At 38.0% G+C, this 25,160-nt stretch overlaps 2 protein-coding genes across 2 annotated transcripts; both read right to left on the reverse strand.

The window, feature by feature from the left end:
* Positions 1–629: 629 nt before the first annotated feature.
* hhat (hedgehog acyltransferase) lies at positions 630–13,818 on the reverse strand. The gene is made up of 11 exons (XM_053333042.1): positions 13,695–13,818; positions 13,532–13,596; positions 13,220–13,333; positions 12,932–13,126; positions 11,656–11,868; positions 11,054–11,231; positions 10,176–10,326; positions 8,373–8,408; positions 5,520–5,721; positions 4,896–5,040; positions 630–715 (listed from the first exon to the last, which is right to left on the reverse strand). The coding sequence occupies exons 1-11, from the start codon at positions 13,813–13,815 to the stop codon at positions 630–632; spliced, it is 1,506 nt and encodes a 501-aa protein (XP_053189017.1). The 5' UTR covers positions 13,816–13,818.
* Positions 13,819–15,423: 1,605 nt separating this feature from the next.
* Positions 15,424–19,609, reverse strand: myoz1a (myozenin 1a). Its single transcript, XM_053333003.1, has 6 exons — positions 19,534–19,609; positions 18,032–18,118; positions 17,211–17,398; positions 16,841–17,096; positions 16,380–16,545; positions 15,424–16,299 (listed from the first exon to the last, which is right to left on the reverse strand). Exons 2-6 carry the CDS (start codon positions 18,114–18,116, stop codon positions 16,071–16,073), a joined length of 924 nt encoding a protein of 307 aa, XP_053188978.1. The 5' UTR covers positions 18,117–18,118; positions 19,534–19,609; the 3' UTR covers positions 15,424–16,070.
* Between the last annotated feature and the right edge of the window lie 5,551 nt (positions 19,610–25,160).

Below are 25,160 nucleotides of genomic sequence, written 5' to 3' on the forward strand. Positions count from 1 at the left end.
ATTATGTCTGTGGGGAAAAATAATGACATTATTAGGTTCCTGCTGATCTATTCAGCCTGCTGTGCCTATTGTCTACCTCTGAATACACAACAGCTATTGTGGCAAGCCAAAGGAGGACTGTAAATATGAAATTAGCTTTTCTCCAGCTTCCCGCATCACTGAGCAATACCTTATCAGTCATATAACCAAGACAGACTTGGGATACACATTTTGTTTTACAGTTTCTGAGAATCACAATCATCACAATCACAATCATTCAGTGTAGCTTACTGGGAGGAAAACATGCCTCAACACTGACTTCTATTAGATACATTTTACAGCTTTAAACAATGATTCTGTTACAATTTGCATGCACGTCAATTGTCAACACAGTACAGAAATCTTTCACTTTTCAAAGGAAAAACGCGGCTCCTTTATGTCGTAGCTTACGGACAGATTTTTGCTGGGTGCTGCAGGTTGTTAAAAGTGGCTGCTAAGCTACACTTGAGCCAGGTTTGGACAGGTTGAATGGCCATGAGCCAAATTCACAACAGAAACTTTGGCTGGTGAGGACGAGTCACTGGACCCAGCAGGTTGTTCTGGTTTTTACGGCAGCTGGGATTCTCACTCTGTTGCAAAGTCAAGGTGACTCATGGTGGGTGAGAAGTCCACTCGAGTCCAATCTGAGCAAAGCAGTAGAGGAAAGCCAGCATAGGTGGAGCAATGGTAGACCATCCTGAAATAAAAAAGAATGTTTAATCAGTAACAGAACTGACAATAAAAAATTCAAAGTCCTAAACACAGTTCCTACTCTGAAACTGGGCAAAGTGTGCTACATAAAAACTGATGAATTAATTTTAAACTAAAAAAAATAATCAATGCTTCCGCTGCAGCATCAGTGTGTTAAACTCTCTGCTGTTTAATGTTCTTTCTGTTTTTCTATTTATAGCTGCTTCTTGAACAGGTAAGGACAGCTGTCTGCATCTCCTCCCCTACTGGCTTGCCTCCAGATTATATTGGTTACCTGCACCTGCACCCACAATGCTTTTCAATAGTCTATTCTTTCCTATTCATGGCAAAATCTCATTCACATAGACACAGGCTGCTTCTCGCACAGCTGTACTGCCAGTTTCCTGTCTGCAGGGGAGAAAAGTGACATGGGCAAAGCCTAGAAAACCATATTTTACTAAGTTAAATACCACCTTTAAAATATTATGTATTTCTGACATGTAAATGAATCACTGAAAGCCTTTTAGCTAAGGATCTGCATGAACCATGAGGAAGCCATGCCGTCATGTTTTTGTCTTTGCAGGTATGTAAATGCCATTAACGCCCTCAGTGTGAAATATATTATCCAACCAATCATCTCACCTTTGCTTCGCTTCAAATTAACAGAGTGACAAGTACATATTTTTATGAAGCCACAAGCCAAATTGTAGTGCTTTTTTTTTTTGTAAGATTTTCTCTGGCATAGATGCTTTTATTTGAAAGTAGAGAGACAGGAAATTACAGGAGAGAGGGTAGTGTGACATGCAGAAAGGTCCCCCCGCCGGGACTCAAACCGGGGTACCTACTCGCAATTTTGGAACATAAAATCGAGTTGTTTTCAGGCGGCTCTGCTGTTCTAACCAAAACTACTAATTACTGCAGCCTGGCATAGAAATGTTGACAGAAAGATGATACAGTATGAATGTATGAGTAACCCATTTCCTATGTTTCTATGGTTCTAATTAAGCAGTGCTGTAATTACACCGCACGTTTCTTTTGCCACTTGATTAACACTTCAGTGCTACTGAGTTCAAATGGAGGTAGAAAGGCTGCTTGCAGTGAGGCGACTCAAAACTAAATACAAAGTTGATTAGACTGTACTTCTCAGTAAATGGACTGCTTCCTTTTCTATCTGGATGCATACACGATCATTACACAGATAATGTGTGAGTATCAGCAAATAATGTAATAACTAAGTGTAAGTGATGATACCAGCAGCCTGCAGTGGAGCTAATAAAATGTCCTACTCAGGTAAAGAAAATACAGTTTTAATTATGCTTAAATGGAAAAGCACCATTTTAAAAGCATTTTTGGATTAGATTAGATTGAAGTCATGGTTAAACATATGGACACGTACTGATTTTCTCATCTAACTCAGCAGGAAAGTAAATCTCTTAAAATTATGGACTATTACTTTAAGTGGAAATTACCAACACTAGTGCAACAAGTAAAGCAAGAATACTGTTCTGTGATTCATCCACTAAAAGTCCTGCAGTTGTTGGAATGTTGCGGCGAACAATTACCAATATGTGATTTCAGCTGCAGTGAAGTACATAACTGACATAAAAGAAGGTGACTGATAATTTGTAAAACATAATCACTGAAATGAGATTCAGGCTGCATTTAACAATTATTGTCATTCTCTATTAATCTGTCGATTGTTTTCTTGATTAATCGATTAGTTGGTGGGCTATAAAATGTCACCACGATGACATCTTCAAATTTATTTTGTCCTGACCAATATTAAAATACAATACAACAATATTAACCAGTATCTGGTTTATTATTATAGAAGACTAAATAAATTAAAATATGTTTACATTTAAGAAGCCGGAATCAGAGAATTTGGAAGTTTTGTAAAAAAAAAAAAAAAAAAAACTGCCTAAAAACTATTAATCAATGATCAAGACAGTTGGTTGATTGAATAGCAAACTAATCTATTAGCGGACTCACTGTTGCAGCTCTAAATAAGATATTAAGATAAAGAAGTATTCTTTACAGCCATGTAATTTAAAGTGGTGATTGATAGTTCTGCATTAATAATATACATTGTGTCTGCTGCTTACATTTTTTAACAGTTCTTTAAATCACTCAAGTGTAATCTTACTTGAGGGTAACTCAACACACATGCGGTGGCAGTGTGCAGTTCAACGAGACACTTCGGACATCTTGTATCAAAGTATAGGACTGTACACACACTGATTAGGAGTTTGTTTCTTGGACATTTCACCAGAGAGGTCAGAGAGCAATTACGCTGCTGCCTGCACCAGTAAAACTCCCAGACAGGCTGATTTAAAAGCATTGATCTCATGTTAATGAAGCAAACTGCTACCCCCGCCGTCCTGGGTGGTTTATTATGCAGACAGATGCAGACAGAAGAAACGGCATTAGGCATTTCCAGTGGATCCATTATACTTCAATTTCAAGCACAAAAACACAAATACTCACTGAAACAAAATGATTAAGTGGTTTGTTCAATGGTCTATTTAATTTCTTTGAAGTAAGCATCAGGCAGTGCCATGCTGTCTTTATTTTTAGTATTTTAATGGCCTGAGTGAGTCGCCAAAGCAAACTGAGATTCTCAGTTCAGTTTCTACTTCTTTCTGTGAATAATTCACAGCAGAAATGGTATTTCCAAACACCCAGTTCTTATTTTTAGGTTTCTCCTAACTTATTTACACCAAGTCTTACATTACTGTATATGTGCGAAAGGAGGTCAGGAGTGCTAGAGATGGAATGTTACGCACCATTTGCTGTGAGTCTGCCAGGCTTCTACATTTATTTATTTTTTAAAAAATTTTACACACAATAAAGCTTAGCTAGTGACTAGAACATGACCTCAGTCTGTTTAGACTTGATTTTAAGAAGCCCACAGATATTAATCTAACTAAAAGCTGCACAAATATGAACTATGGATCAAATGACTACATGTAATGTGAAAGGGGTCACTCAAGAATGATCACCTGACTGAGAACGTATCCCCTCTCTGGTCAACAGAGCATTTTACTATATTTAATTGTTATTTTGGTTTTCTATTCCGTAACTGTTCACTATCTTGATGAACCTTGTTTCCAGCAAAAAACCTCTAATCCACAGACTGTACTCTACTTTCTCGTACCTTATGAGGCAGCTGGATTTGTAAGATCATGAAATAAGGAGGTCACGCAAGAATCCATCTTGTCAGGCTTCAAATTATGAGTTTGTGTCTGAACCAACAATGGTTCATTGCGACACCTGCCAAGTATGTTTTAAAAATGCCTGTCCTTTTCCAAACAGTTTCCATGGGCAACTTCTCAGATGGTTCTGCTGCATCAGGCTATACTTGCTCAGCACCAAACAGCAGACAGACACAGTTGGTGACAAGATAGTGAACATAGTGGAGTATTCAGCAGCTGAAGAGTTTCCTAATGTTAGGGTGGAGACAAAAGAAAGAGCTACAAGGAGAGTAAATATATTCTTTGAATGAATAGAAATAAACTCTTGCTGTGTCTGCTGGATGAGTAAATAGGCAACTGTTTACCACTACATAACCCATGTGCCAACTTTATGAGGTAATATGTTGCATTTACAGCCTGTTTTACTGCCCCTGTGTGGCAAAAAAGTGTGTATTTTATTCAGCATTCATTTAACTATTATTTTATTAAAATACTCTATGATGACGTGTCAGTATTGCACTGAGCTCTCTGCAAGTAATCTGTGCCCAGCCCAGTGGTGAGTGCAGCTCTGACTGCTTATCATGTGTAGACAGGCGCCAGGAGGTACTGCCATTTTGCTTTAGGTACCAAATGAGCCAAATAAAGACACAGGAAGCAGTACAGGGACTGGCACAACCACGGAGCAGATGTCTCTCTATTTGGGAGACATGCAGATGCATAAAATGCCTCAGTATGTCCACAGCCTGAACATCCACTGCAAATACTGCTAAATATACACCCCTATTGAACAGCAGCATTTTAAATCATTTTATTACATTGGAGAATGTGTAATGTCCTACAGTAACCATACAACTCAGCTGTCAAATTAAAACACCAAATGACTGATGATGATACTCTACATTGAAAATGAATTTGGAAATGAAAGCTAAAACAATCATGCAAATAAAAGCACTCACAAATCCTATTGAGCGAGTATTGTGAAAGGCAATTTACCTTGAATGAAGACGCGCTTCCAGAAGATTCTGCCAACATGTATCCCCCCAAGGAACACCAGATTAGAGAGGATGAGCATGGCAGTGGAGAAGGCAGACAGAAGGGCAACGCAACGCCTTTTCATTGCCGCAGAGAAATTCTGCTCCTGGGAAATTAGTAAATAAATAAGTAAATTGCAGACGGACCACAAGAGATTTTCATTGTAAATCTAAGACACAAAGAACAGCAAAGTACCTGGCACTAATAAACAAGGAAGATTACTCAGTGGACCATCAGACCTCATTACTATTTTGAGAACTTGAACTTCTCTCAAAGCTAGAAGCCAAAGAAGCAAGAATAGCCTGAAAGTGTCCATTGCTAATGTTTAGGAAATCAATTTTTACTCACATTAAGTTGGGCGTAACATGCCAATTAGATCTGACAGGATCAAACCAGTTTGTCTCCCATCTGAACTTACTATACTGAACCAGCTCCTGGCATTATCTCTTATTAAATCAGATTATATGACCCATTTATTTCTAGCTACAGGAAAGATTAGATCATGTCTACACATTTTAATTGACAGAATAACCAGGGAAGTATATCTATACACTGTTAGGAGATATATATGGATTTCAAACTTACAAGAATGGAGTGAATAAAAGATATGGCAAAGAAAGAGTTCAGTCCATTTTCCACCAGAACTCCAACCCAATTCATGAGGGCCCAGTATTGTAAGTAGTCATGGCCACCATGCCATAGGCAGACAAATCCGAACGCCAGGCCAGTGGACAACATTTTGCATAGAAGACCATGCCGTGAACCTCCCAACGGCACATAGATGTATCTGAAACATAAGTAATGATGATTATTTTAAAAATATATTTCTTTTGAATGTCATTAGAATGAATATAGTGTTATAACTGGTGAAAGAAGATCATAACCTTTCCAATAAATCATGTGCTAAAATTAATGGTAAAAAAAAAAAAAGATGTGCTTATGTGTTTATAGACAGACAATTTCATTATTTTTCTTTACTACTGCAGCCAGTGAGTAGTGTGGATGTAAAACAAAGTGGGGTTAAAAATGGCACCACAATGCACCAAGCACCTGTCACAGAAATTATCATGTCCTGTTCATTGATTTTTAATTAGCAAAGCTCTGACGTCCAGTGCAAAAATAGAGGCACTGCAGGGAGTATCAGTGCTGCCAAGTTGTTAATAGAGCCACGAATGGGTTAATGATTTCAAAGTGGGGTTTTTGTGGTTTATTCCTGTGATTCACACCAAACCCTCAACACACGTTTAACCCATCTCCTGTGTCAAATTGGCTTCACATGTGGGCATTTCCATCACTTCAGCTGGCACTGTCTTCTTGTTGTGGGAAGACGAGGTCTGATTTCAACATTGTGGTTCACAAAGAAACAGAAACAGAAAATACCCACCACATAGCTCACGCATGTAATTTTGCAAAAGGTTTAAATGAGATTAAACTACGTGCAGTACAAAAATAGCAACACTATATCCACGTGATAGCCCACTTGAGGTGAATAATATCTGACCAATTAGTAAAGAATGTGGTGTTGGGTGTGAAGAAAAATGGTTTCAGATATTGTGAGAAGCTCATCTGTCCCAGAAGTACTCAGTGTTCCAACATGCCACATCACTACAACAGAAACAAACATCACATCCCGTCTAGTGTTGCTGAGCTGGGAACTAATTATCTCAGCCGTCCTGTGGCTAATCAATGTTCCTGAAAGATGAGCCAGCATTTTCTGAGCCTTAAATAGAGTGGCCTGCTTGACCATATTGAAGGATGAAAGTAGGTGCAAAAGCAGATGGAGAGACACCAGAGTGTTAGAGCAAGAGCACACTGAATACCTAAATATACTGAAAGTCTGATCCTCTATTTAAATGTAGATGTATTCTAAACAGATGTTAATCAAAATATGATAATTCAGAGATAGACATTAATACCTGAATAATCAATTTGTTATATAACATCTGACCACTGCAGGCAGATGGTGCATACAACATGCATATCAGCTTTATAGGCTGACAGTACGAATTAGTTCTTATCTGGCAGCTATTATTATTGGACCCTGAGCTCTTATGAAGACATATTTTACTTTTCTCACTTACTTTAAGTAAATAGAGCTGAAGTTTAAATGCTGCCCCCCTCACTCAACCCAACCTATGCCCCCCACTTATTTATTTACAATTAATATTTCCCAGGATTTGGAATCAAACACTGTCTCATGTGATCTGTACTGTAGCTGCAATAACTCAATCAAACAACCAGTAAGAGCTCTTTTGTTAGCCCGATAACTATATGAGAGTGAAACAGAGAACCTGAGATACAACAGCATACAGGCAGGAGAAGCGTAATGGAATGGTGAGGGATGAGCCACTTAGCTGCCCGGGGAGACGGGGTGTCAGTGAGCCATGTAGAGCACATCATTTAAACACCTACGCACTCATCTAGCGCTCTTCAGACAATTTCAACAGAATTTCAGAACTGCATTAAAACCTCTTTAAAAGCACTTTCATAAGAAGGAACGTCGGGGCATTGTGTCACGGGTATCATTTTGCATCTGTAGCAGGATAATTGCGTGTGATGCCATTAAGCAGGAGAAAACAATTTCCAATGGACACAGATTAAAATGGAAACTTTAATTTGCAATTCAAATTCTGGGATCTTTAGCAAATTAATTAGGGACACTTTAACAGTCTGATGTGCCATATTTCATTCGAAACTCATCTTTCAACACCTGAAAAGCAGATGTACATGTACACTACCAAACATGTCAAAATGATAGAAATAAAACCCCAGTCAACACAAACATTAATTAGCAAACAATAACCGAGACAAGGGAACATTTCCACATAACATAACAGTGTGTTCAACTCTGACAACCGTGGAACTGCAATGTTGCCTTAATGTAGCAACCCGCGTCTACCAACTGGACCATAAACTCCCAATAGGCTGCATTCGCTCGAGTGTGCATCATTAAAAACAGACGAACTAATGCGCGTTGTCCAAAGTACAAGTGAGCAAACACATAATGCTCCTTTTACATGCACATATAAAGCGAGGAGGCATTTCTCCAGGGTGCAGGAGCAGTAATACAACAGAAGAACTATTCACCAACAACATGCATCCTCATAATCATGAGAAAGCCTACATGCAAATGCAGCATCCTTGCCTATTATGATGAAACATGCATGCAAGCAGCTGTAGAATGGCACCTGTTTTTAAGGTTATTCAACTGACGAGTTCAATGCCCTGCCGGAAATTAGCTCTTTAAGTGTGAAATAAATGACAGATAGTATAAATAAAACACATATAAGGAAATTAAATCATAATTAGCTACATAAATATATGTAGACAGATTAATAGATATTCTGATAGAGCTTTTGATTTTGATTAAATTTAACATCTTCAGTAAAGCATTAACATCTGAATTAGTCTGTCCACAGCTCATGAAGTGCCTCTTACCTGATGAGCCATCGATACAGGCCCTCATCAAAATGCCTAAGAGTGAAGGGGGAAAAAAAGGGATATTTGAGTCACAGATTTGCATAATAATATAGCACAGTGTAAGAAACACCTGAGCACCAGGTTTCACATATAAACTGAGGCATGAAAAGGAAACATGATGCATGTGTGTTTGTGTGCCCAATCTTTGTCATCAAGAAGATTAGAAAAAGCATTTCTATTTTGTTTTTTTAGTTGCTGTTGTTTTGTTCCCAGCACTGCCTATAAACTGAGACTGTTTCGTCAATGATGTCAGTGGACAGCTTTATGCATTCCATCAATGTTGTCGACATCGGCCAGCTCAGCACACACAGGCTGGGATTGGAGTGCATTGGTGTCAGCACATTGGTCAATCCAGTCTGCAGTCGACAAATTTTTACTGCAAAACCAAACGCACAGCTTTCCACCTTTCAACTTTATGTGCTCTAAATTAAGAAAATAGCTTTGTTATTAATCACATTTAAAAACAGATACTTTACTATAATTGTTTCACTACTTCTTTGCTACTATGATGTAAAAGACATGGGTTTTTTCTCCAGATACTGCAACATGTTTGGGGTTTTTTTGTATATTGTGAGGTTCAAATATGTTAACATGGTGTAGGATCAGCCACATTTACTTATATTTTCCAGAAAATCAGCTAAAAGTCTTTTTAATTTTCCAAAAGTGGTGAGCATCCTGGATGACGAAAACAAATGACACTGTGACACACATTTTCACTGCAGAATGCACCTGGATATTCATCTAAGCAGTGGAAACTTTGCTGACTTTAGCCTTTTTATATTTGAAAGTCTAATGATGGTGCTACATCCCTGTATAACAAGCACTGCAATGTGTGTATTCATTCACTTACGCAATTGTGACCCCTTCAGTATAAACCTGGCATAGCCTCCTCTTTTGCTTTGTACAGTAACAGACGTTTTTATGAGCTTAATAAAAGTAGCAATTATTATTAACATTATTTTTATCTCTCTGCTGAGGTGGGTGTGACAGAAATAATTGATGGGAGTCAATGAGGTGTGCATGTGTGATTATAAACAACTACAACTAATTCTTGTTTATGATGGAGTGTGTTACATACATACATTCTGATATTTGTCAAATCCCTTTTAAAAACAGGCACACACCTCTAATTTGTACTATATTTGCTGATTTTAACATGAATTCAGATTATATTGTGTTTTATGATTTACTGTTCTCTTTCCAATGTTTCTACCGATCTGTTTTACTTGAAGTCTTAAAAGTTAAAGTCCCACTCCATTAACAAAACTTTTTCTTCAGCACATCATTTCAGAGCCTCGGGCCCCTGAGCACAAATGCTGTGCCCTCTTTAGGCATCAGCTGGACCATATAAGACACACATCACTGTATGTTATTGTATTTTGCATGTCTGGAGGGGATCTTTGACAAAAAACAAAAAAGATTTGACCTGCAAATGTAAGATCCGTCCCAGAGAACAAACCATTTCAGCTTGAGTCAGGAAGACAGATGTAATGTTCCTCGTGTGGAGATGACCTGTTGTTCTGATTGCAAGTAATGACAGAAGATGATACAATTCACTGTGCCCAGTCTGATTGCCAAAGCACAGTGAACACTTAAGCACTTGACATTAAATGTAGGTTTTCTTCAAGCATACCAGGGACTCTAGCTTTACTGCAGACACTGAAGTGTTTAGGAATGCTGCAACACCAACATAAAACTGTGGGGTACTGTACTGTTAGGTCAGTGTCATTAACTGGAATTGGTTCCTCCGTATGACCTTACCTCCACATCCCTGTGAAACTGTACATGATGCTGACACAACGAGGTAGGTTTGGGGGAACAAGCTTATCCAGAGTGGCCAGCATGGACGGCAAGCCAAACAGTACCAGATACTTCACATAGAAGAACTGGACGAGGGCCAGGGCCAGACCACCTGTGACACAGAAAGAGGAGGTATTCAAATAAAATGTCTAAACTTCTATAATTTCCAAATACCATTCTCCAATGTTATAACCTGGCAATGTCATTCACAGCTGGTATTAAAAAGGGACACAAAGTCTTAAAGATGCCAACAGTCAAACAGAACTGCATTACAGTGAATTATCATGATTTGGTTTGTTTATAAACATTTCTATGCATGCTTATGGCCACTAGGGAGCAGGACAACAGCAAGTAAATGACTGAATTGATTAGTGGATTTATTACTGCACATGAAAAGTATGTTGTTATTGTGAAGCGACCTTGGGTTTCATGAAAGGCGCTATACAAAATAAAGTTATTATTATCATTTACCTCACAAAATGTCTGAGTCTGAAGGTTTTGACTCAAAAACACAAAGAGTTTGTAAACAAAAAGGTGATGTAGCCTGACTAATTACACCTTTATATTTCTGTCATTTTGTGGAAATATTAAAACAAATACATACAAATATAATCACACCACAGATCATAACAACAGGATTACGAATCGAGGCCAGTGAGTAACACAGTAATCAGCATATCTGACGAATATCAGAACTAATGAAATCCAGTGGGGGTAATGTGTTTTTAAATTCTGCATCTTATAAACATGTTCAGTGTGTGTCTGAAGTGGCAGGAAAACATTAAAGCAGAACACTTAATAGTGTACATGGAAGCCAAAAAGTGCATACAAATACTTACCCAAAGCCCAAGGAGGGAGAATTTCGAGGTAAGTTTCATTAGACTGGATGGAGTGCATGTACATTACATGGATCATGTATTCTGCAATGCACCACCACAGTATGATCCGTCCTGATCGGAGCACAAAGTAAATAAAAGCAGATTTGTCCCTGTCACTCTCCTCAGCAGGCCTCTGCATCTGTAAGTGTAGATAGTGAGCATGTTGTTAAGGGTTGCTGGTTAAATATTCACAACCAAAACAACTACAGCTGATTTAATTGAAAAAAGAAAATTGAACACATACGTTATTAATGTTCCCATCTATTCCAGAGATAGGTATTAAAAAAGGAAACATAAATATTACAGAAATGATTGACAGACATTTGACCAAAAACAAAGGTGTTTATTTCTCTACAAATCTGAAAATTCAAGTTACAGTCCAACCAAGATCTTATTGTTAATATCCTGCCACTGATTTACTATGTTTTACATTTATAAGAAGTTGACCTGAGATCACCTTATTTTATGAGAGCAACAATCAGAATCAGCCTCCTCCAGAGAAAACCAAAAGAGACTATTATAGACTAAATAAATTTTACGTCAGGAGTAGGCTTTACTCTTACCTGCTCAATGTAGTCTTTGTATGTGATAATGGGTCCATTGTAGAAAAAGGGATGATAGAAAGTGTATGAAAACAGCCAATAGAGCTGCACAACGCCACTACGGCCGAAAGGGCACCAGCAATGCTCCAGGCTGAAGCTGATGAAACGGAGACCACAGACTGCAACACTGAAGAGTAGCAGGTAGTACTCCTCTTCGGTCTCATACCAGCCTCTCTGTGTAAATCAGTGGGAAAGCCAATCATACATCACGCACACATAGAAACATTATATTAATAGTGATGGTTTTGCCAAAATGACTTAAGAAAGCTTTTAATGAGGTCTGTTTAACAAACATTGTGAATATTGCTGCTTTCCAGGTCTACTGTTTGAACACTGGACTCAACTGTATGCAACTGTATGACTGCATGTGGGTGGGAAAGAGCAGAAGACAGAAAGAGGCAGATTTTTAGAGGCATGCACAGGTCTGTATCTTGTATTGCACTTACAGTAGTTTCACATTTCTAAGCATTAGAGCTGGATATACTGTATGGCTGCTCAGCTGTAACCAAGACTGAAACCTCAACCACTGTGCAGTGCCATTTTCTGTTTTCCATTTTGTGGTACTACAAAAAAAAGGCTGTCTTTCATTGATAGAGAGAGAGAGAGAGAGAGAGAGAGAGAGAGAGAGAGAGAGAGAGAGAGAGAGAGAGAGAGAGAGAGAGAGAGAGAGAGAGAGAGAGAGAGAGAGAGAGAGAGAGAGAGAGAGAGAGAGAGAGAGAGAGAGAGAGAGAGTAGTAGAAAAATAATCTTTGGAGGGGACCAGAAATTGCATGCTTGATGTGTATGCTATCAATAAATTCATTCAAGTTTTACTCTGTGGTGTGGACACAGAATGATGGCGCTGAGTAGCTGTAAGTGCCCTTAGGTTCTTGCGCCCTCTTGTGGTCTTTTAAAAAAGGTCCCAAAAACCTATTTTCTCATTCAATTTACTAATGAGCAAAGAGGTCCAAAATCAAACAGTTTTGGTTATTACAGTTGGTTTATATCTGTGTTTTTTGTCTTTGCTCTTCTCATTGGTTTTAAGTGGATGGCTCTGTTGCAGAAATACAACATCACATACTTCCAGACACCAATTAGCATTTAGAAACATTTGACCCAGAATCCAGGATCCCATTTAGTAAGTTTGATTACTGTCAATGAATCTATCTAATCTCTCTGTCTAATTCATCTATTTAATGGATGATAAAGATGCCCCTCCAAAATCAGCGGCAAGCATAATCCAGGCGATACAACCCACCTGGATCTCTTGAAGTGGTTGGATGTGCAGGGTGCAGAGGAGCAGCAGGTTACAGGTCCAGGACACAGCAGGCTTTCTCAGTTGGGCCACTGAGAAGGACAAGCCCAGATGTAGCAACAGCACACCTACACCTTTAATCCCCAACGCAATGCTGGCTGCTATGACACCGTATACTGTGAGGGCTGGTATCCTAAACTGTTGGAACAATATCAAAAATATGGCGGATTAAAACACCTCTCACTTAATAGAAATTGCACACTTAACAGAACAATAGCTACTGTTTTCTACCTTTGGGTAAAAGATGCTGCTCAATCTGGATATTGCACCATGTCCAATCAGAGTCCAGAGCAAAGACTTCTTAGCCCATTCAGTCCAGAAACTCCACTCAAAGTCCGAAGGATCCTGAAAAAGTAAGTAAACCTTATCATCACCTAAACCTTGAGGCACAAATGCTAAAAATGTTTTTATGTGCATCAACCAAATACATTTGTGCTTCTAACTAACTTGCTTGAACTTGGATTATCTGTGTTTTAAATGAAGTGTGTCATAAAGTCGTTTTAGAGTTGAGGTTTTAATCAGCAATTCCAACACTGAACTTACCCTTTTAAAACCCTGGAGCAGGCCTTTTTCCAACAGGAATCCTCTCTCTAATCCTGCTTCATGTTCTGAGGAACAAAACCGTAAATATCAGCTTCCTTTTTCTATAGTTTTTCATATAACCCTAACCGCCATAGGCCTACTGATACTTCTCCATCGACCTTACCTTTGGAGAATCTGTGAAGTTCGTAAAAAGAGTACAGATGAGAGCCGAAGGACAGCACCCAATACACAAGGATCTCTGTCCATGGCAGGGGTGCCAACGGGGCCTTTAATGTAGATGACATCAGGCAAAATCACTGTGCTATAGTGCACCTAAAACACAATGAGAGAGATACCCACTCACAAAAGCAATTGGTACTAACTCTGAGTTACTGATTTTTATAAACTCTACAATTAAATATCAACAACTTAGCTTTACAATATATTTGAAACTGACAGATAATGTAATTGACTCATCAACACAAGAACATCAAGGATATCCTTATGAAATAAACAAGGAAATCATTGTAGCACCAGCATATAACTTGTAAAATAAAAGTCTGTTAATTTGGATGCTCATTTCCATTTAAAAAAATAATCTTACATTACACTAAATTTGTTGGTATTACAATCTGATTTATAGGAAGGACCATAGCACACTGGGAAAACATCGATCACTAGTGTAAGCGTAACTATGGCCACGTTATATGGTAATTTTCAGAGGATTTATTAACGGTAAATGTATTAATCTGAAGATATTTCCCAAATAGGCCTATTCAGAGTTCACTTTACACTCTATAAATTATTAAAAAGGCACACTGCATTTGACAGAAGTAACACATAGTAAAAAGAAACTGCCAACTTCTTATCTATCGTGAAGACCAAAGTAATGTTAAACTCTAACTTCGTTTAACGTCAAACTGTTGGCAAACAGCAATCACTGCCGTTGCTAGGCAACACTGCGCCCAGTGTTGCCAACCGACAGAGTAGCTCCGGCTCAAGCGGACCAGTGTGAGCTAAATTACTGGCCACTGTCTCTGCATTATAGATTATTGAGAGACAATTAAAAACATTTCGACAAGTTTGTGGACAAGTTTTCGTGCTGCCTGGGCCATTTTATTTCCATATAGTTTGATTACCTGAAAACTCGTAAGCTAACGTTGTCCTATTTGAATGGCAATTAGCTAACGCCGCCCTTACCGAGTAATGCTGCGCTGTTGTCCATTGCGTCGGTGTAAGCTGTAGTCGGTCCCGTCCAACAGTGCTTGAACCGTAGGGTAGCAAAGTTAATACACGCCGGGTATTTTACCTCAAAGGTACAATAATCTTCTTCTCTTTCATTCTGTCATTCAGGACTGGCGAACAACTATTTACGGCTTGACCGCCCCCAGCTGTTTGGGAGGGACTAGTCATTTCATGCCAGGTGGTAAGTACAGTTTACTCTAGTACTGCATTGATTGTATTACTGGGTTTATTTGACAGCTATAGTTACTTTGAAAGTCAAGATAAAAATAAAACAAATGACCATCCTCTAAGATGTGATACAAAAAAGACACTACAAACATTATATAACCAGAATTAAAATGTAAAAATATTGAAATATAACACTATTAACAATTAGCCTAAATTATTTTACTTTTGATACTCTAAGTACATTTTGTTGCTAATGCTTTTGAACATCTACCTACAAAAAAAATAATTCAGGACATACTTGAAGTGGAGTATTTTTATTAAGTAATATATACTGTGGTAGTGTTCTTTACTATTAAAGGGAAATATCTTACTTCTTCCCCCACAGGTTTTAGCTTACATCTTTAATATTTAAACTTTTATAAACTTTTATATTTAATATGAAATAATAATTAGATACTAATAATAAAATATAATATAAAATAAAATCACTAAAAACCACCAAACCATGAAAATCAATACAGATTACCGCACACACAAAAGGACTTCCCTTGACATTTTAATCATTCTTCAAGATTATTGTTACAGTTTAAAAAGTTTGTGGAGACACTGTTGAGGGTAAAGTTATTATGGCATCAACAACTGAATCTATGCATGCATCCAGAATTATTTCTTGTTGTCCATAGCTCAAAAAAAGTTCAGAGGATCTTAACCACAAAAAAGGCACTGGGAAATAACATATCTGATAATAAGTTGACATCCAGACAACATGCACAACAGTAACATCAGCATAAATCTATCCTTCAAAAAGCTTTCATTCTTTACTTATTGACAAAATCAGCATTATTTCACTGGCAACATTCTTTCTGACAAATTAAAGGAGTACGCTGGCTCAGTTTATGAATTTAACAAACACATTTAATTTCTTTGCCTAACAGTCAAACAAAGAGCAACAACATTACCAAATGTCATGTATGCCATCAGTTATTCACACTGAGAGATTCAAATCAATCAATATAACAGTTAAGTGTAAGCTCTTCTATCATTTGTGTGAATGCTAACATGTATACATGCATTTATGCTTGTATTTGTGTATGTGTCTGTGCACAGTGAGTGTAATGAAAGTATGTGTATTTATTTATTCATTTTTTTACAGCTCATCGGTCTCTCCATCAAAGGGCACATCCATCTCCAAATGAATGCTACTGGGCTCACTGCTACCCACCCAGCCAATAGGAGTGCGGTTGAAGGTAGGTCGACCACCGACGTCCTGATTGTACACCACTGCTGGTTCGGCCTCCTGTTTGGGTGTCTCAGCTGGCAGCTGGAATTTCAATAACAGGTTGGCCTTTTCAAAGCCGCCGAAGGGGATGGCACTCCTGGCAAAACAAGGTCAGATGATTATTAAAGCCCCTGCTTATCACAAAGCACCTATAAAGTCAGACCTTGACGGAAGTACCTGTTGAAGCTTTTGTACTTGGGAAAATCCTTGTGCTCATGTGGACCAGGCATTCCAGTTTTCAGAGTGGCTATCAGAATCTCATCACCCTTCATGGCCTTCTCCCATGGTGAGATGTACGTCTTTACATAAACAGGCCTCGTAGTCACATCGTCTGATCCACCCCCTGTGAAGATAATGTCCACAGCTAGAGTATATGGCACTCTACAGGAGTTAATAGAGCACAATTTAAGATGTAAAATTGTATTCAACAGTGCCTGGACTGACTAATATTTGTGGATCATTTAAAATGTTGTTGTTAAAGGAACACTTAAAAAAGACTAGGAGCAGGTTAGCTTGGAACAACACAAAGAAACAAGGAAACAAGTGGCCTGACCCTGTTCAAAGAATTTAAAAAAACAATTCTATCTTCATGTATGTACATTACATTACTTACTTTTTGTTCTAAAAATGATACCAACCTTTTAGTGGAGTCCACTCTCCTTCTCCTTTTCCATGGTCACCCCCACCTGTTCCTTCACCTCCTGCTCCACCTGCCCCACCTGCCCCACCTGCTCCTGCACCTTTGCTTCCAGGCTTTGGAGGAGGAATGGGAGGCCCTCCTCCGACATGTACTCCTACATGATGCACATGACTAGCTTCTTTGCTGACAAAATGCCCACCGACATTTATCATGTGACCTCCCACCTCACCTCCAACAAACTTCTGCAGGTTTTCCTGAAAGAAATATAATCAACATAACCAACCATATGCCATACATCACATTCATTCGTATTTTCTGATTAACTACGTTTAATTGGATTTTGTTTTCTCCATGGACTAGGTTCTCACCATCGACTCACTGCTGAAGATGTCAGGGTCGTTCTCATGGATGAACTTCTCGACCCTCTGCTGCCTCATCCTGAACATCTTAGAGCCTCGGTTGTTCATTAAGGAAAGCTCCTCCAGCATGATGTCCTTGGGAGTCCTGATCTTTGTTCCCAGGTCAAACTCAGATGCCTCTGGTTCTGACTCATACTCTAGGTAAGGAACACCCAGACAAAAACAAACATTTAGTAAAATCTTAATGTGGAAACAAAGTAAAAAATCTTTCAATTTTGATGAATGTTAACTTTTATGATGTTAAATTGACCAGGGCGATGACCATTCACTGATATGTTTGTCTTCATGAACAAAGATGCTTTGCTTGTCCTAACCTTAGGATTGGGATTCCCTGTACTAACATGGCAATAAGAACTAAAACTGAATAAATCCACAAAACAATAATTACTGAGGTCTTGTTTGATGGTTGGTTGTTACTGATATAACTGCAATTACAACCTCTAAGATAACACATGTTTAATCATATGCATATCTCAAGACACCCACATATTTCCTCATCTTCTCTATCTGATTCATGCATTTACGGCATATGCGTTGGTTTCTCTTGAAATCATGCAACTGAAGTTCACCTGTCATGACATTTAGTGGCTGTTGATAGTAAAAAAAAAAAAAAGGTATCCAGTAAGATAAGTACCCCAACTACCTGTCACCTATCATCAATCTATTTATGTGTGCTGTGTTTATATGAAAGAGTTGCAATTGCTCAAGAAGGTATAGTGACCATATAGAAAATGTGGGTTCATGTTCACGTCATTTCATGTCAGCCTTACCATCCTGAGTGACATGGGATAGGTCAGTTATGATCTTGGAGGGCTTTTTCCGCTTGTTTACGGGGACAGGTGTTCCCACAGGCATGACTGGAGGGTTAGGAAAGAATATGCCATTAGCAGTAATTGTAAGTGAAAGATGCTGCTTTGCAATTATCTCAACCATTGCACCAAAATCTTAAGATCACTCTTCACCTTCAACACCTACAGCCATCAACAACCCCTGAAAGTGAATCCACAGGACCTTAGTGTATCAGGAAAAGAGACAGCATGGACCCTACTCATTTTTCAAGTTCAAGGGGGATGTCAGTGCCCCCAGATTCTCCACATTCCACCGTCAAACAGATGTCTGCTCTGAAGGAAATATATAGCTCAATGTGCATTTCAGTTTTGTTTAGGGATACAAGATCTGTATACACACTGACACTCAACGTAAACAGAAGCACGCCATGGTTCAGGCGGGAATCAGTGATCAATTCATTCAGGTGCAATTCTGTTGCAGTACAAGTGAAGGCCTCGAGATCATAAAATAGCATTTGGCATTATTCATATCATCTGATCATATTTCCAAATCTGCAGCCTGCATGGGAACATGAGGGCGTGGAAAGTGGGACTAATACTTTCCTCTGTCTCATCTGTCGCGGCAGCTTCAACTGAGATGTCACTCTCTGTTGCACCACATTAACATTAACAACCACATCTATTACAACCTGCGGTGCCTCCCTATAGTTATCTTTTTCCTGCATCATCTTCTTTGACAATGCCGTACCGTTTTTCATTTTCCTAAATGCATATCAACACCTTTAGCTCTCAGCAGTTTCTTTCAGGCCCCTCAAGTAGCAAAACATCACATCCCATCTACTGGCTGTAACTCAACCCACTGGGTCTATTTTTAAAAGACATTTCCAGCCAAGACATTTTCGCGACGAGTAATGGCGTCATTCAACTATCAAATGGGCTTAACACAACCCTTAACAACACAATACACACCTCCAATAAATAATTCTCAGAGTATGTTTGAACCTCAAAGATTTTTGGGGGCGTGGGTTTGGACATTTTTAATTCCCTTATAATAATTACAAGCTTAGGGCCCCTCACACTCAGATCTACCACCCCCTTATCAGGGTTTGGTGACAGCATATAAAATATCTGCAACGCCCACAGAGAAGGATGATCAGCACATTCACCCATTCCTTTGGTCATTTTAAGACATAGCCACAAAATCTAAAATCAGCAAAGTGATTCCCTGAGCCATTTTACTGCAAGAGTTGATTAAAATCACAAGCATTCTTATCAAAAACAAATGAATAATCTGGTTTATTGAATTGTTGAAGTATTTCTCCATTTTTTCTTCCCACTGCACAATTTTTAGTCCCAGAAATGATGAGTAGAAGTATGATGCACATCTTAATTCCCTCTGCATGATTTGCAATAACCAGAATTAAATCAAAGCTTTTGGTTGATTAGTAGCACAAAGCACACCAATAGGATGCAGATTCACTCACCGAGTTTTATTGTAATCCTGGGAGGAGAGACAGACCTATAAATACCAAACAGAGAAGAAGAGACCCCTGGCTCAATGTTGGTGATCTCGATCGCAAGTTACAAATCCCTAAGTGCCTCTGACCCTAAGTATGGCTGGACCGAGGTCCTGGGAAGTGCAAAACCTACCCTTCACTCAGATGGCAGATCTTCCAGAGGGTTGAGGGTGTGGGCAGCAGCAGTGTTGGTGTCAAGATGGGGGGAGGTGGTGGAGGAGGAGGTTGGGGTTAGGAGTATGAATAGGAAAGGGGGTGGGGGGGGGGGGCAACTAAGGCGGAGGGAGAAGTCTCTGTTGGCCAGCTGAAAGTGCTGATGGGGATATTAAAGGAACAAAATCATTCTCACAGATGGTTCAGAAGTCTATATTTAGTTGCAAAGAACGTGGGGAACAGAACTCAGTTATAAGATAACCTCAAAGAGCTATGGGCTGTGTTTAGGGTACACAGTGAGAGGGAGAGGGAGGGAGGGAGAGTAGAGTAGAGTATGTGTGAGTGCACAGGGCAGGTCTGAGGTTAAACATATGTGTGTATATTAAGGCCATGTCTGTTTGTCAGTTAGCTCCTTACGTTACTCTAACCTGACACTAGATTGTCACATTTTCAGTTTCTTTGACGCATGATGTGACTACACGTAATGGACATGCAGAGACAGAGCTGTTAGAAACTGCAGCAAGTGTTAGCTTGGTAAAAGCTGCACCTGCAACTAGAGAGAGTACTAGAGAGCATCTAAAGGCCAGCAGTTAGTAAAGTCAATGCATGTTTTGGTCCTTTTGTATCATTTGTAAATTTTGTTCATTTTGAGAGCATTCAAAGACAGAAATTCAACAACCATTCCTGGTTATATAACTGTTAACAATAACGTTGTAGTATTGCTGTAAAATCTCTATTGCATTTAAATATTTCATTTTTAGCACATTTGAAAAAAAATCTCAAATATTTCATTGTTATTATTATTATTACCTTCTTTTTTCACTGTTGGTGTGTTGGCCAGTTTAAAAGTATGGTGGGGTGGGTGGGATATATTGTACAATGTACAATATTTAAATGTTTAAGACCCTAATAAAAAATATTTAGATCATTGAAAACATTCAAAGAAGAAGAAAACAGTCTTTAAGTTTAATCTTTTTTAATAAAATAAAAAGTCTGAGATCCAGGGTTATAGCCAATACTTGATCAATACTTGGACTTGTGACTTAGAAGTCAGCACAAACTTTTAACTAGCCACCAAAAACATCAGCATAATCAAATTTTCACATTTAATATATCTCCCTAAACAATGGTCCAAATGCTGTTTCAAAGCCTTCTCCAAATTGTCAGGATATACTAAAATACTAAATCCCTTCTGTTTTATTTATTTTGCCTCAAAAACTGTTGAATTTCAGAATCTGTAATTTAAGTCCTCATTAGATATCTAAGAGACAATAAAAAGGACATGTCCCTGGTACTCTCATAGTTAGATACATTTTATACAAGTTAAGTTAACAAGCTAATGCAAAATTCAGTATATTTGAAGTCTAAAAAGTAAATAATGACCAGAAAAGTATGTGTACCCCTTATTTTGTTAGGGCTTAATAGTGTTGTCATTTATCTTATACTGTTCAAATCTCATACTGTAGCATCATTCACAATTGAGGTAATTCTGCTTTTTGTTCTTACCCTATGTTGGTGTAAACTGATCACATCTTAATTTTCAGGAAAAAAAACCTGTTCAAGTTTTTATTTATTAACGACTTTGGGATTTAGAAACATTTATAAACACAACATATTATGATCACAGTGTTATCAGAGACTGGCCATCTATCCACTGCAATGACTTACATTTTAAAGCTGTTGTAAGTATTTTGTGGCACTTCATAGTAGGGTAAGATTTCATTGCAGTTTTGTGAACTGCATATAGTGTGTGGATGATATCGTATTCTCATATTCACGAGAGCATGGTTGTCAGTTAAACAGGCATGCAACATAATCCTGGGGGTCTTCAGTAAGCTTTGGGGTTTTTTTTGAGTGCTTGGCTTAAATTTAGAACTCCGGAAGCTCAACATAACAAGAGCTTTCTCTGAAGGTTGGTCCGGACCTTGCTTGTCTTGTATCCAGACAATAAAAAGAGAAACTTTAACTCCCAAGAACAAGCGAAGAGTTTTTCTTAATGTGACTTTGCAGGTTTTGGTGTTTTCCTGACCAAGTTAAATGTATCTAAATGAAAAACCAAATTTGCTGATCCATAATATTTCTGTGGATCTGTATAACTCTTTATTTATTTTTGTAAATAGGAAAGTGGTACATGTTTGGCTCAGTTCTATCTTTTTTAAGCGTGTTCTAATCCAACCTCCTCTTAAAATATCAGGGCTTGACCCCTCAGTCAGTTTTAGACCTGTCTTCAAACTCCTTTTTTATCCAAAGTCAAAAGTAAGTTTTGTATCATCTGCTGTTACAGTCAGATAAGTAAGTAAATCATTTTCTATTTGGCTTCTATGTGAAGAATAAAAACAGTGTGTTGCTTCCTGTCTCGGTCCCTGTTGGAAATTACACTGTTAAAGTCCTTCAAATAACTTCTTTGCTATCTTTTTTAATCAGTTTTAATCTTCCAATGTTAGTATGGTTTCACTGTGATATTTTTGTGAACTAATTTGTACCTTTAAGTAATTATCATTATTATAATTACAATTATCTTCAAAAATTGACACTGTTGTATTGGTTATAATTCCTTCGTGTTCTTCACATCTTTGACACACCTCCAAAAGCCTCCTTGCCATCCATAAGACCTGTAAATATGTGTGTCCCCACTTTAGAAGATCTCTGCAATCTCTAGAAACGTTAAACGTAATTAACGAACGAAGTCAAGTGATTGTTTCAATCTGATCTCATGATTTAACACGGCAAATAAAGTGCAGACCATGAAGAGAAACAGGCAGACATTAAGGATTGACATGAAATCTAGAAAAGTGAAGAGTCCCAAATTATTTTACCGTAATTATTTTTCTGTCACTACTAGTAATAATTATTATATGAGGGAAAGCCACCAGGGAAACTACTGTATGTGGTGTGGGTTTCAATAGATCTTGGAACAGAAACTTTGTAGAAGATGAGAAGCAAGATTTATTTTATCTTTTTGAAGTAGTTAAATTAAGAACAAATCCTTAATTACAGTATTGACCTGGCAAAAAGCTGGTTTCACTATAAATAGTCTTCTGTTTGGATATTAGCAGCTCTATATATAGGCACCCCATGTGTGTGGAGGTTGGCAACAAATCTCCCTTCTGACTGCACGCTCAGTCAGAGAGGAGTCCAACGGACTCCAGCACCACTCAGTGGCAAATATTAATTTGAAAAAAAAAAAAAGAGAGAGAGATTATTAATTTCCCAGCAGAAAAACAAGGTTGTTTCAAATGCATACCTATGTGAGATAACGGACATGTTATTCTTCACACATTGAGTTGACATTTCCGTTACTCAGATTTTCAAGCTTTAAATGATCAAGACTGAAATATAAAATGTATTGATATTAAATGCAACGATTTTAAAATGAACCAGAGTTAGTGGCAATAGCGCAATCTGCTAGATTACATCAAACCCACTTATATGCAATGAGTTAAGAATCTTTTCTAAATTCTCTCTCTCTCTCTCTCTCTTTCTCTCTCTCTCTCTCCTCTCTCTAGTTCTCTACACATTTGAACATAGCACCCTCTAGTGGCAAATCATAGACATGCGTTTTCATATGGGTTTCCCTACTGTTGTATCTACTTTTCACAGAGAGATGCTTGATAAAGTTAAATCAGCTTATTACAATTATAATTTAAATATGTGGAATTCTGTGATTTGCTATCAAACATTGTAGCCTTCATGTGATGAAATACTGTTAATTATTCCCCAGTCTCTGTATTTTGTGTCAGTTAAATAAATTGTCTTGTGTTGAATAAAGTACGCAAACCAAGCATGACCACTAGGCTGAGCAGGTTAGTATGGAAGAATTTTTTTTATTTTTTATTAGGTCACGTGTTTCTAAAGTTACTTTGTGGAGCTGGGACAGTCAGCTGAGGTAAATTCAGTTTAACTGGGAATAGCAATCTTGCTTTATGAAACAACCCTCAGAACTGATAAATTCAGGATATGTCCTGGAAGTTTTCAATAATATTGTAATTGATCTTATGTATCTGCTAAAGTAATGTACAAAGTGATGTGCGTGTATTCATTATTCATGTGCAGATGGACTTGAGTGTGTGTGTGTTTCTCTTCTAGCAGACTTGTATCTTTCCCCATTGAATGTTGATATATAACAACATTTTTTTTTATGAAAAACACTGCTCAACTTGACATTATCATCACATGCATGTATGTACTGTTCATTAAAATAAATTAGCAGGACCACACAATCAACAACAGGGGGCAGTGTAAAATCAGACATGTCAGACAACTGGAGCACTTTCAAATCTAATTTTATTCCTCTAAAAATGTCTCCTTATCAGTATAAATTTCTCTACTCAGCATTAATAACAAACATTTTCACACTTATTCTTTAATCCAACTACATCCAGAAACATGTATTTATCATATTTTACACCTCATTATAACTATATCCACAAACTAGATTTTTGGCAGGCAGTATTATTAATACAAGAAAGAACTTTCAGAGATATAATCACTTAAGTGGTAAAAAATATAAAGTCTCTACCTAAGAATACCACAACTGAATATAATGTATTGATTTGTTTTTTACTTGTTACAATTAATATCATCAGCCTCTCCAGATATACTATAGCCATCAAATACATGTAATCCTTATTTTTTCTAGCAACCATTGTTAATGAAAAGGTACCAGCTAAACTTTTGTGCTTCTTTCCTTCAGATTCTTCAGCTTTATCAATTAATCTCAGGTCCCATACCTTCTTGTCATCATCCTTGAACCTCTACAGGCTGTGGGATTTCATTACACTGTGCAATTCACCTACAAGTCTCAATTTTCTGCCAAAGAACTATAACTGATCATGACCCTTTATTTGAAATGTTGGGCTATGACCCCATTGAGTTATTTGGCCCATCTTTGCACTGCATTTATCCCTTCTCCACAGCCACCCTCATACCTTGAACCCTTTATACAAATGCTGGTGCATCAGTTATATTTTCCTTGCACCACTTTAGACTGAATCACAATTAAACAAAACAAAATACACATTCCTTCATCTGTGTTATTTATTTAATAAAAGTTACATATATCTGCAAAGACCACACTGATACTAAAAAGGCTCTAAGTGGCAAGTGGAAGCCATGATATCCAGTGACAAGTGTACAATGAGTGACAGCCAGGCACTTGCTGAATCTGACCCATTCAAAAGATTGCATTTCTCTCTGGCTATAGTGAGCAGATGAATTTATCACAAGCCACGAACACTTTGGAAGAGCGAACCTTGTCCTCACATAGTTTCACAGTGTGCTGAGGTGTTGGTGCTGAATACATTTTACAGTTTTAAACTGGTCATGCATCATTAAACCTCTCGATGAGAAGACAGGTCATCGTGGGTTCCTTCTCAATAATGCTACAGAGGGTAAAAAAATATTTTTTGCATTTTAGTTAGTAGTACTTGTGTTCAAAAATT

This window comes from Scomber japonicus, chromosome 14 (genome assembly GCF_027409825.1).
Source record: "Scomber japonicus isolate fScoJap1 chromosome 14, fScoJap1.pri, whole genome shotgun sequence".
Taxonomy (NCBI): Eukaryota; Metazoa; Chordata; class Actinopteri; order Scombriformes; family Scombridae; genus Scomber; species Scomber japonicus.